The sequence below is a fragment of the Eleutherodactylus coqui genome, chromosome 5 (genome assembly GCF_035609145.1).
Source record: "Eleutherodactylus coqui strain aEleCoq1 chromosome 5, aEleCoq1.hap1, whole genome shotgun sequence".
NCBI classification, from domain to species: Eukaryota; Metazoa; Chordata; class Amphibia; order Anura; family Eleutherodactylidae; genus Eleutherodactylus; species Eleutherodactylus coqui.
The window spans coordinates 111,223,140-111,237,401 of record NC_089841.1 but is presented as its reverse complement, the minus strand read 5'-3'; the positions used below and the strand labels follow the sequence as shown (position 1 = coordinate 111,237,401).

Here is a 14,262-nt window from a genome sequence, read left to right as displayed (position 1 = left end):
AGCTGTACATCTTCCTGTGTGAACTTGGGAAACGTACAGCCAGCCAATGGGTATGAATGATCAGAATTACAATCATTCATCTCCATAAGCCAATTCTTGTCCCACGTGAAGAAAAATTTAAAAAAGCGGTGTCGACAACTCGGCCAATCTGAAAGAACCATAAGCTACAATAATATTATTGATGGGCATAAATACCAAAAGTAAGGCCTTGCAGTGTGTAAAGGTCACAAATCTATATTCTTTATATGGGGCATAAAGTTTATTAGCTTTTTTAAGACGAGACAGAGGTATGTAGTGATTTCTTCTAGATCTTCCATTCTACCCATTAACCTGAGGTGATGGCATATAGATCTATACATAAATTTCAAACTGAACAGATTTAATATAGATAAAATGGATTTCAATTTGCCATTTATAGTCACAATATGAGGCAAGGCTACACAATTTAGACTTTCCTGTTTCCTAGAAAACCTTGACTTACTTGTAGGCAGCCATTTTGTATTTAGACCTTCAAGTTACCAGGACATAAAAACTTCTCTAGTGCAAAAGTGGACAGCATTTTTAAGAATTTAGCCTACAAAAATGGAAGCTTGCACTATGAGTAACTGATGCTTCACTTCACAGTTGGTAATATATTAAGTAACTGTTAATTGTAAAATAAAAAACAACCAAAGAAAGTTCTAGCACTGATTTCCGATACATCTGACCTCCCACAAAGCATGTCACAGCTTGTTATCCAGTTACCTTGTTAGTAGCTGTAGCGCTGGATCCAGGGACTACAGGCACATTGGTCACTTGAACTGACAAATAGCTGTTGTCTATTAGTGGCCAAGCTCCTTCCACCTTGCAAGTCTGAAAATGATCTTTAAAAGTTCTGAGATGTGGATCTCCAAACAAGCCACAAAAGAGGTAATTGGGCTGAGGCTTCTCTCCTGCCCCGGGTTCTCTTGCGGTCACCTTGCTGTGGAAGCTACAATGGTCATTTGAAAGTTCTGGGTTTGTAGAAGATGTAGGCCCATCCTTCGAGCAGTTTCGTTGAGTCATAAGATCGCTGATCCCAAGCACAGCAGAATGATATACTAAGTTTCCACGACAAGCTTTAGAAGTCCTCTGTGTGCAGCCATCATAAGCCCGCAATGCTTTACAAAACTCGGAATCAAAACCATCGCTCCCTGAATTCAGATGCGATGTTAGAGATACAAAGTCTGTTGTGCATTTCTGAATGCGACATTGTGTTTGCTGCTGACTGCAACCTGTTAGAGAAAGAAAGAGAAGAAAACATTATAAACTTAGATTTCAAATGATGGAATAAAATATATCTTAATGATAATAATCAAGCATAGTTTTTTTTCAACAATGTAATGGGGAACTTGCATATAGCAAAGCATGGGGCAAATTCGTAGCTGTGAAAACTGCTCGTTTCCCAGCAAGTTTCAGGGAGTTACAACTGAATGATTTCAACATGACTGGGTGTTGACAGTCTTAATCACAAGACCATTGATAGCCATACAGAATCATAGAATAGTAGAGTTGGAAGGGACCTCCAGGGTCATCGGGTCCAACCCCCTGCTCAATGCAGGATCACTAAATCATCCCAGACAGATGTCTGTCCAGCCTTTGTTTGAAAACTTCCATTGAAGGAGAACTCACCACCTCCCGTGGTAACCTGTTCCACTTATTGATCACCCTCACTGTCGGAAAGTTTTTTCTAATATCTAATTGGTGTCTCCTCCCTTTCAGTTTCATCTCATTGCTTCTAGTCTTTCCTTGTATAGAATCATATCTTTAAAAGGTTGGACACGATCAGAATCTTCTCAAATGTGCTGGTACAGCACTGATGTCCTCCGCCATTATGGTAGCATAGTCTCTTCTATCCCTATGGCGCTCTGGTCATCAACATGGCTGCTGATGGACAAGAGCACGACAAGAACCGTACATCATCAACTCCACTAAATAAAATTGCACATGTACAACTTTCCCACGCCATGCGCAATGTTATTCAATGGAGGCTGGTGATACACTGGTCAAACTTACTTCATGAGAAGCTAAGCTACAGAACGAAACCCCATGCCATATTCTAGGTCAGCCATGCTATGGCCATGGACCTTGGATATTGTTCTTATAAAGAGCAGATAACACATTTTATTGAAATGCAAATCGCGATGTTTACTTCCTGAACATCATAACCAGATTTGCATTGAAGAATGTTTAGGTTGGCCTTACATTGGACAACTATCATCCAAATAGTCGCTTGATAGAGCAAATGTAAGCAACAGCTGTCCTATGTAAACATGGCCACCAACCAGGTTATGAGCAAGAATGCATTCTCTAGTCGCTTTGCTTCAGATCACCTAAAAATAGTTGCTGGTCATTTCTAGTCTAGTGTAAACAGCTAATCGTTGAGAGACAACAATTACCTAACAACTTTTACGAAGGTATATGCTTGTTTTGTGGGCGCCTCACACCGAACGCCAAATGATTGGCGCACAACTTTTTTTTTTCCCAACATTTTGTCTTTAAGTAACATTCATTCCTGAACACACACAAATACGTGTGAGTGATCCTCGAGTGAACAGTTGTTGCTGGTCTTCAAAAGACCACTCACTATGATCTCTCGTTGGTTTTGCCTTTAATGGAAGGCTCAGTGCTGGGGGCTCTAACAGCAGCGTATTCACTTGAAGAATACCAATACATATTTATGTACATACAGTGGACTCAACCATTGAGTGTTTTGGGGAGTAGTTGACATTTCAAATACATGGAAGTCAAGGAATCTTACACCCCGTAACTAGTTGACAAACAATATTTTGGCCCATGCAAATGCTCCAACAGTTCGTTCAGAAATCGTGAAATGTAGCAAGTGAGCAACAATCGCTGAGTAAAAGCACACAAACAGTCTTTCATACGGTTTAGTGACTATTTCGAGTGACTATCCAGACAATAGTGCTCCCATGTAAAGCCAACCTTGGGCCAGATTCACATAGCCATATGCATGTTGAACCCTGGAATCTTAGGAGCAACATGCACTAGACAGCAAACTGACAGCCATGTTTGAGTTGTACGATCTCTATGGGCAGCAGACATTGCATGTCCTATTGTTGCCCATGATACAGATAACAATAGGACATGCTATGCTTTTCATCTGGACTATCAGTCCATGTGAAAAGTGCTTATGTGAACAGCCTCATAGGCTATAATGGGTCATTGTGCCATCTTGCGAAATACACGGACAGCACACAAATCAAAAATATGGCCATCTAAATAAGCCCTTAAACATAAGGTTTTTTTACACCAGCTTACACAATTTTGGCAGGTATCGGCAACAACCTCAGCCAATCAACATGCTCGATCCTTTGTTCTACCACGAGATAATCTGACATCCAACACCATTTCTCCATTAAAAATACACGCATAAGCCGAGCATGCATGCGATATCATTAGGAGGAACGGCTTTAAATAGCTGTTCAGATGACAGGAACCTAAATTCTGAGGGACCTAACACTCATTCAACCAAAATCTATTTCATTTCTAGACAAAATAAGCCATATTCATATAACTCCTTTAGGGCTGTCTAATACAAGCATGTTGGATAGCGTATTCTTCACGTGAGTTTTGCACCTGGAATATGCTGTACCAATCTCCCATAGGCAGCCATGTTGCTGCTCACGCAGATTACGTGAAAACAGAGTGCAAGAAAAATCGCAGCATGTTCTATCTTATGTGCACATACACGCCAAAATAGTACATGATGATGGGGGCGGCACGTAGCCAGTATGCGTGTCTCATGAATTACGGCTGTCTGAGCTGGGTCTTACCGAGGGTCACCAGGCCTATACTACAGAGGACTTATTCACATCTCTCTACACTTATACAGAGGTTCGCAGCACATGTACAAGACTTGATGAGAATTTATGTATCCATTCACACATTAGATTAATGACCAGTGCATTGCAGATCTCAGACAAACTCTATATATTAACTCAGCTTCTACGCAAAGGCAAAATTATCCATATACCCCTAATAATCACTACCGAAACACTATGATCCCATCTGATGAGATCTGTAAATCAGACCATGGTACAGCAGAAAAGCCAGACTAACCGTTGGAAAAGAAGAATGCTACTAAACATACATTCTTTGTGGCTATTAGGTTTGACCACCCTGATGTTACTTTACAGCCTGGGAAACCCCGCCAGGAAAACACAGGTGGTAAGCTAATATTCCGATCCATGTACATACAGAGGAAGAAAAAAAAAATTGAATATCAAATTTCAGACTATGCAAACGAAAATTCTAGCTACACTTCTCACAGACAGAACAATCTGGTTCTCCTGCCAGGAGCAAATCAAATTTCAAGCCTGCTCTGCCTCTCAGAAGACGCCTTGGAAGAAAAACAATGTATGCCGCAATCAGACAAGATACATTTGTAGCCTGTCACTTCTTCAAAAGGTCACAAAAAATCCAAATAAACAGACCGGGCCACATAGCCGGCCTCCCCTGATTAAATGAGGGTTTCCTTCACTGGAAAATTGGACCGCTGGGAGAGCTGCACAATTTGCCTCCAACAGGTCCTCAACTGAAAACTAGCGCTCCGTTCTTGTCACATTCAGAGCCTTTGCAGAAATCCGAGACGTAAAAAAGGCACAAATTCCACATTGCTCAAACAATGAATACTTGAAGGAATATTTGTCATGAGTAAAATAAGGTCACGGTGAACTTCAGTGTATTTGTAGTCTGCATTTCCAGTCCTGGCAATGCGCAGCAACACACTTTTAATCCAGAGTCTGAAAGCCCTGCATTCCTTTTAATTTGTTACATGTCTAACATGCATCCAGAGGTCTGCAGTCCGCCTTCAAGATACTTTTATGCCTCAAACCTAAAAACCAAAGGCTCCCATGCATATTAGTCTTTAGTTGTCCTGACCTGCCGATTATGGCAAGACCGTACGACTCTCTAATAAGTATGGAAGATGCTCAATCCCCCCCACCCAGATGAGGTCCTTTTACACTGCATGATTATCGTTCACATTCTCACTGGATCTTCCAGTGTAGACACCTCCAACGACCGAATGGTGAAGGAGAATTAATTTGCTTATCATTCACTGCAAGCATAAAAATCAAATGATGATCAGCCATCTATGAATGACTGCCTGTTTACTGTGAATGGAGGCAGGCAGGCGGTAGAGATCTCCAATCGGCTAAGCCTGCAGTCAGTGAGCGATCATTGCTCCTGTGTGAGAGCACAAGAGCGATAATCGCTGGGGCAACTGTTGGGCGCTTAAATTCCCGACAATCATCCTGTGTAAAAGGACCCATAGATTATATTGGGCGAAAGGAAGATTGGGGCGTTGAATTTTAATAGTCGATCCTTTTGTTACCCAGGAGATAAGCCAGAGTTGTATGGTTGCAACTTACCTCCCTAAACAAATGCTTGGCATAGGAAACAACTGTTGGCAACAGTTGTCGAAGATATATAGACCATGATTGGATGCAGAATCCATGCAGATTCCGTGGCAATCCGTGTCCCATTGCTTTCAATGGAAATCCACGTGGTAGTCGATGGATTTTTTCCGCATATGCATTTTATATCCCATACAGAAAAAAAAGAATTAGCATCACTTCTTGGCACAGATTCCCCGTTGGAAAATCTGCATGCGAATCCGCCCATTGAAAAGGGCTAAATCCACAGCCAAACATTTGGATGGCCATGGCAAAAATCCATAGCTCAGGTGTGGATTTCTGCTGTGGTTTCAGAGGCAGAATTGCATGTGGAAAAATCCAGGTCGGATTCTGCCATATGAATACACCATAAGAGTCTAATTTCTGATCTTGGGGACAGTAGTTACAGGGGCTCATAGTATCTCTACTGTATATGTATAGTGAATACATGGAAATGTGTACATAGATCCAAAAGTATTTCCCATCTATCAAAGTGCTGAGTAAAGGTGAACAGAAGCCAAACAGACTGCATTGTAGTCAATAGGGTCCGTTGGGTGCCCTCTGTCAGTGAAGTGCTGGATTTGGCAATTCTGTCATTTTTGTTGTGCAGCTCCTATGACGGAACCAAACAAAGGAAAAACATAAATGTGATCAGGGTCCATTTTCATTTTTTTTCTAGAGAACCTATAAATAAAAAAAACAGCTGCCTTTTTTTAATAGAAAAACTGAAAATCTTTAATAAATCATTAAGTTTACTAGTAAACTTTACACCTGAAATACTGGTATGAAGTCATCAGCAGTATTTATTAGGAACTGTAAAATTATGATGATTGCAATAATATTTACAAACATCCCCAATTACAAAAAAAATGTAAATCAGACCCTTCCACTTTTTTCATGGGCACCAATTTTACAAACTGTCCATGAATTTAGAGACGGTTGGCCACTGTGCTACTCTGTTTTTCCAGATCTGCTGTATGAATTTCCAAATACTGTTCCCTCTTGTGGAAAGAGCCGTTCTGTTAACAAGAACATATTATGGAATTGGTATGTAAGCATTTTCTTATAAACGGTAGGTAACGTAGCGCTCCTTCATGAAGGAAGAGAATTCTCTAATATCACCTATAGGAGGCTACCTTATAAATCAATGTCCTGTAAACTGTCAAATCTCTAGATAAAGGAGGCCGTACTTACTGGGCAAATTTAAGAATCCTGTCTAATAGACAGTGAAACGTACATAGTATAGTCTTTAAGATTTATCATAGGGACTCTGCTGAATGCTAAAATCTGGTGAATCTTTCGACCGCCTAGTCTAACCTTATACTACCTATCAGTTGGTGTAGCTTATGCCAAAAACTGTACCAAAATTTTGTTGCAAATTTCTATCACATTCAAGCCATGCTGCCTTTTCTAAGAATCCAGGCCCCTTTCTCATACATATTTAAAGAATGTCACTAAGTGTCTAAAACACATCATAAATGTGGTGCAAAGTACATTACACAGCTTATTTGCTGAAATTTACATAGAAAGATTATCATTCAAATTCGAATGGTCTAATGATTTTTTTGAATATTGTTTTGTCTAAATGCACACTGAGGGCGGATTCAGATGAACGGAGTTTTGCTCCCTTACATGGCCGTGATATCAGCCGTATAATGGCGCAAAACGAAACCCTCTCTATGGGATTTCAGTGGTTTCGTATTCACCACCTCTTTTCCCAGCCATGATTTGCATGGCCGGAAAAAGCTAGGACCTGTCCATCTTTCCCGCTCTGCCGTCGAGTTTTAACTGCTGGCAAAGGGGAAGGGATTCCCTTCATTCAGGTGCAACTGCACTCCATGCCGCAAGCGTAGTTGCGCCTTGAGGCAGTGTGAAAGAGCCCTTTGCTGCTTCTTCAATGCTTCAAGTTGAGATGCACCTGAGCTGCACTACCATGTTTCCCCGAAAATAAGACATTGTCATATTAATTTTTGCCCCAAAAGTGGCACAGTGTCTTATTTTCATGGGAGTGTCTTAATACTCACCTAGCAGGCGGCGTTCAAGTCCCTCGCTGGGCTGTGGTGCTCTGGCAGTCTACCATGTAGTCCTCAGCGCTGAGAGAGCATTCTCTTTTTAGTAACTGGGCTTGAATACCCTCGCCTCCAGTAAGAGATTGCTGTGATTGGATCACGGGCACCATGGTTCCGCCAATCAAAGCCGGAGCTCGATGAACCAATCACAGCCATTCAATGATGTCAGTCACTGAATGGCTGTGATTGGTTCATTGCGCCAGCTCTGACTGACTGAGCAACAGCGTTTGTGATTCAATCACAGTAATCTCTTGCTGGAGGCAGGGTATTCAAGCCCAGTTACCAGGAAGACAATGCTCTTTCAGTGCTGAGGACTATACGGAAGACTGCTGGAGCGCCACAGCCCAGCGTGAGGGATCCGAACGCCACCTCTTAGGGGAGTATTGTTTGTTTTTTTTCTTCATGTAGTGTAGCTATGACTTCTTACCGGGGTAGGCCTTATTTTCGGGGAAACACAGTACGTGCACATGCTCAGTAGCGAAGCTCCTCCTCTACAGACCATATGTTCATAATAGTGATAAAAAGTGTAATGTTACCATTTCAATACAGTAAGTTTAGCACTTAAAAAAATTATGAGCCAAGTATGAAAGAGTCGGGAGTCGGAGTCTGGGAAAATAAAGGAGTCGTAGGTTTGGCTTACTGACTCCAAAGCCCTGGTAAACACAAAGGGACAAACTTATTCTGTTAATTGAATTTTTTAAGGCATCCGTAAAACAGAACAGTCAATAAATGTAGAGACATGCCTATCAAACAGAGGGAAACTGATAGACAGGCTTATGCCTAGTGCAGTGCCTAAAGGTAAGTCATGTACTGTCCCCTCAGGCATAATCACTTCTCCTGCAGTGTCCATTTAACTTGTTTTACAGAATACTTTTCTTTCTTTCTTTCTTTCTCAAATATATCAAACATACAGCCCAGATGGGATAAGTTAAGGACAGCCAGGCAAGGTATGAGAACAAATTCTATATGAAGACCCTACTAATTCCTGCAAGAAGGTTTTACCTCATTGCTCTCTGAACATCCTGTTCTGCCTACACCCAGAAATATCCATTATTCATAAATTTATAATGACAGCACACACTTTGGTTAGACAGGGTGCCTAATAGGAAGGGAAAAAAAAAAAACACTTGACAGAATGCCAGAGCAATGCTTAGTAAAACAAGTTCGGGGAGCCAGCCAAGAACAGCCATGAAGTGTATGAGTAAGCAGCCTACGCTCCATTCAATCTTCATTCAGGAAATGCATGCATTGCTTTGTTGAAATCAGAAGACTCTACCTGGCATTTGGATAAGATTACACGTAGGTAATGCTCCGCATTGATTTACAGTTCCAGTTTGGGTTTTTTTTGCCCCCCCCCCCCCCCTTTCCCTCATTGCTACTAGGAAAGAAGGCATCTTAAAATCCAACTCTGCAATAAAATACTCTTTCGAGGCCTAGGCTGTGTTTACACCTTACAATTATATCCCAATTAGACAGGCAACCCAATTATTTATAATGGAGACAATCGACAGAATGGCCCATTTATATACAGGGACATTTTACTAGGATGGCAACAAGTGTTACACAAACAATTACTCCCATTGTAGCAAAATAACAAACCTGCTACTTCCTGTATGGGGCCTTTGTGTCAATCAAATGGGTATGACCATTTTGCACAGCAGTAAACACCAAACAAGGAGTTTTCCAACATTTTTCTTTTACTCACAGCACCCCCTGCTGTCCACAGCCTCACCCCCATATACTTAGGGCTAGTTCACAGTTATGCAACCCCTGGCCAAAAGAATCAATTTTTTGACAGAACCAAGCAGACCCCACAATGTGGATATTCTTGCATTTTTTTATTTTTGCACCCTCAAGTACAAGCACAAATAAAGGGAATACGCAGAATATACGTATTTCTGTTGCCTATTTGCACAACTGAAATATGCATACGCCCATGTGAATGAGCCCTAATTGAGGATATAGGGGGGAGGGTTTAAGGGGTTATCCATTTAAAAGCATTTAGAGTATTTGCACCACTGCTTGAGTTACTGCCTATAGAGAAGCCCCACAGAAGTGAATAGAGCAGCAAACACACCTACGCACCCCCTCTCCATTCTATAGAAAGATTTGCGCTGTGCCATTTTAGTGATCCCTGAGGGGTAACAGTGGTCAAACCCCCAGTGACCATACAATTACCATCTATCCAGTGTAATGTATTTAGTGGGAAAACCCCTTTAAAAGCATTACGCTATTACGGTGCACACCACTTTTACAAGTTTTATTCTGTGCTTCTCTTGCCACTTTTGAATGGACTCTATTGGGCTGGCTGCACACGACCAGACTTGCATTGCAGAATCCGGAGCGGGTATCCACCTCCGGATTCCGCAATGCAAATACCTTCCATAGCACCGTATTTAGCACCAGTCTTAGTAATTCTCCCGCACAGTCCTCAAAGTGACTTCTAGAATACAAGCAGTCTTTCTTGATTTCCTACTCTGCATAAAGCCCTAATGGTGCCTGTTAAGACCAGTGTCACACATGCTCCATTATAGGAGCCCCATCGATAAACCGTAGGAGCCCTGTAAGATGCCATGCATTTCTGTGCCCACATGCAGACACTTATGCACTGAGAGCCAAGCCAATTCTATCATACTTCGCATAAAATGCATGCTACCGCTTCTTACTTGCCGGAGGTAGAATGGCGATTTTGTCTTATCTGGATGTGTCGAGCATCAATCTTCCTGAAGGGTCTGGTGTTATACAGCACATCATACGATCTCATGATTCCTGGGATAGATTGCTCCTACTAATGGAATTCTGCTTTTAAATGTGCATTTTGGCCATACAAGATGAGATTAATGGTTTGTTTGTTGGGCATCTCCTGAGTGACAACGTGGTGAATGTGAAATAAACACCGCGCATTACCTAACACAAAGAGCTTCTAAATGGCCGAGTGCTGAGCAGTAATTCCATTATTTTATCTATATTAATCAGTATCGGGATAGTATGCCTGGAAGGGGATGTGTGGCATGCACTTCTCTTTACAGTGTTACGGTATTAGTAGTTATGTTTAATGTTAGATTACAGCTAAAATAATGTAATACTATACCATATCGTTTACATATTCACAAAGAAACATTTGTGGAAAACGCATTAAAGGGAGATTTTCAGAGTACATGCCCTGCTGATGAATTTGAGTTAGGCTTAAAACAATGTAGGGACTGACTTTGGAAGAAGTGTTAGAAACCATCCCTAACACAAAAGTGGCAGAAAATGTTGGCATGTCTAGAAAAAACTGGTACAGGGACTTAAAGGGGTTGTCTGAGACTTTGGGGATTCAAGTTATGCCTCTGGATACAATGCTTTCACATGCCCATTCATAGAGATTGAATACGAAATCCTTATTCAGACATGTGTATTATACTTGTGTTTGGCTTTCTATATTATGGAAGTAAGACTGGATCCCCCTTCCTCCCTGCCGGCCTACTGAACCAAACTTACAGAAGTATAGGGATCTATGATACCCACAACAGAGCAGGATCTACAGTCAACAGTTTAGAGCTGCTGAAACCAGTGTCATATAGGGAACAGCTCTCTCTCTCTCTGCCTAAAAAAAATTGCCAATGGCACGTTGCGGTGGAGAGGGGCCAAAACAGGCACGTCGCAGCGGGAAGGAGCCAAAAACTGGGGCGGAGTCGAACACGGCGTGATGCTCATTCGAGTAACGAGCACTATCAAGTATGCTAATACTCGAACAAGTATCAAGCTCGGCAGAGTATGTTCACTCAACTCTAGCTTTAATAAAATAACCACCCTACATGACACGGGTTCCACCAGCTCCAAGTTGATGACAGGTTCCCTTTAAGATATAGAAGAGCCATGGTATTATTTGCAGGAACAATCTCACCAGCTAAAGATTAGGCGGGTTTCATGCGGACAACTAAAATCGTGTGATTTTCTTGCCATGCGACACTGCTGCAAATTGCATATATGTGAAGTCCATGATTTCCAATGGGTTTCTTTACATTAGCAATGTTTTGTAGCCTGCAACACTGCAAGGAAAAAAAAAATTGCGGGTTGCTAAATATTACCGTGATTTGCAATGTTTTGTAGCCCATGTTTCCCCATGGAGCCTTCCTTTCTGTTGCATCGCATCACACAAAAACGTGGGTTTTGTGCGGTGCAATGCAACTTTTACAGTAGGAAATCGTATTATAAAAGCCCTAAAATAAGCCTTGACTACGGAAAAAACAAACAAAACCCATAATCTAACAGCTGCTGTTCACTCCGCCGCATCTTCCCTGCAGGTCCCCAGCGCTTCCTGGTCAAGGGTTCGAATTCCCCGCCTCCAGGAAGCGCTGGCTGTGATTAGTTTTCAAGTGCCGCAGCTCAGCCAATCAGAGCCAGTGCTCAATGAACCAAACACAGCCATTGCTTATTGCATTGAATGGCTGTGATTGGTTCATCGAGCAGTGGCTTTGATTGGCTGAGTCATGGCGCTCAAGGACCAGTCACAGTCAGCGCTTCCTGGAGGCAGGGAATTTGAACCTCCAATTCAGAAAGTGATGACAGAACACTTCAAGCAAGTCTGCCGGAGCTTCAGAGGAGACACTTGGGGAGTTGACCGCACCAGAAAGGTGATGTATTCTTTTTTTTTTTTGCGCATGACTTTGTAGCGACACAAAGACTCTTTACTTCAAAGGTTTGACAAAATGACATGATCAACCAGATCTCCTTTATCTGCATAATATCACTAATTTAAAGAGATTCATGTAGAGATGAGCGAGTATACTTGGTAAAGGCAATTGCTCGAGCGAGCATTGCCTTTATCGAGTACCTGCCCGCTCGAGATGAAACGTTCGGGTGCCGGCGGCGGGCAGGGAGCTGCGGGGGAGAGCGGGGAGGAATGGAGGGGAGATCTCTCTCTCCTTCTCTCCCCCCCCGCTCCCTCATGCTGACAGCCGCTACTCACCGCTCCCCCGCGCCGGCACCCGAACGTTTCATCTCGAGCGGGCAGGTACTCGATAAAGGCAATGCTTGCTCGAGCAATTGCCTTTACTGAGTATACTCGCTCATCTCTAGATACATGCATGCACGGATATTTAGACAAAAACGCATACCTTTTATAGAAAGATCATAGACATTTCCTACAGCTGTTTTACACCGACACGAACTCATATATACTTTCTAACACTGGTATTCAGAGATACTCATCAAGGCTTATACATGCAGAACTACACAAATGATGGATGGGACGCAGAAGTCAGTTACTGCCAAGGTACCAGGCCTTAACAACAGAAAAATATTCTGCTGTGGTCCGCAATTCAAAGGAAGTTAGCCATAAATAATGCAAAAACTAAACAGAGTCAAAAGGAAGTGGCTGTTCTAAGGAGAAATATTTATGGCGCATGTTAATGTATATATGAAAAGGAAAAGAGAATGAAAAATGAAATATTGAGATCTAACACACACACACACACACACACACACACACACACACACACACACACACACACCCCTTTACCTTAAAACGTACCAAACGTTTCAGACAACTTATGCTCAATTAATAGCCTTTGTGTGTGTCTTATCAATCTTCTAATACTTTTTTTTGTTTTACCACTGTAAATCGAGGCTGAAGCGCAATCCCTATGCAATCCACTGCTTGTTATTAGGTATTCAGCTTCCCTAGCACTTGGGCGTTAAGAGGTTTCCTTAGCTGTGGTGGAAGGGCTGACTTTACAGACTCTTGTATTCACAGATGTGTAGTCAATGTGTGCACAAGCTTTGCCTCTCCTGAGCTTATATTTATCTAACTTGCTATGTACAATTATCTTTATGTTGTAAGCATTAAATGAGTGCTGTGAGCAAAGCAGCAGATTTCTTATTAGATTAATCTTTATTAGCTGTCCTAAGGCCCAATGTCCAAGGGGGGGGGGTTTGATTTGCGGCAACCACGTGGAAGATCCACAGATCAAGCCGCCGATAGGGAAGCATGGGCATCCGCACTTCAATTTACACATGTGGATTTGTTTTACAGATTCTGCATGCGGAAGACAAATCGCAGCATGCTCCATTTCAGTTCGGATTCTGTACAGACGACGTCCATTGAAGTCAATGGAAGCTGTCCGATCCGCGGATTGGACATGAAGTGAATGGCCTGCAATACCAAGTCTGCCCACTGCAGTGGGAACAGAGCTGTCTGCTTCCTGCATAAATTAGTTCACTGCATGAACACACCTGTCCAGAAAACTACTGATTGTGGGGGATCCCAGGCAACAAACCACTGCCAATCTACGGTTGGTGGCCTATCCTGAGGAAAGGCCATGATTAGTTTACAACAGGACATCCTTTTTAAGTGCAACAGGCACCATGTAAAGTTTAATTTCTCCTATGGCGGCAATGCATGGAGATTGAACCCTCACTATCAGGTTCTCCCAGAGATTACAACATATTCATGACATGTGCTATGAGTCGCTCAAACAAAAAGGGATGGTCAAAAAATGGAAAACTCCTTTAAAGCAGCTATACACATCAGATAGTTGTCCACTGCCAGGCTGCCCCCATACACATAAGATTGCAGGTTCGGAGAACTTTGATCTAATATGTATGGCTTGGCGCTCCGTTTTAGAAATAACATTAGGTACACAAATAATGTTAGATATCATATAATAAGAGGAACAGAATCCTTTGGTATTATCTCATACCGTCACTACAACAAAAACAATAATGCTATCTACAGATTGATCGTCACAAACTATTACTCTCTAAGCTAC

General features: G+C 42.1%; 1 protein-coding gene across 2 annotated transcripts in view; it reads right to left on the bottom strand.

The window, feature by feature from the left end:
• RGMB (repulsive guidance molecule BMP co-receptor b) overlaps nt 1–14,262 on the bottom strand; it is a 60,828-nt gene that overhangs the window by 25,945 nt on the left and 20,621 nt on the right. For both annotated transcript variants that reach the window (XM_066603023.1, XM_066603024.1), the window contains one exon: nt 745–1,253. In XM_066603023.1, coding sequence (XP_066459120.1) covers nt 745–1,253 — 509 coding nt within the window. The remainder of the gene's footprint in view (nt 1–744; nt 1,254–14,262) is intronic.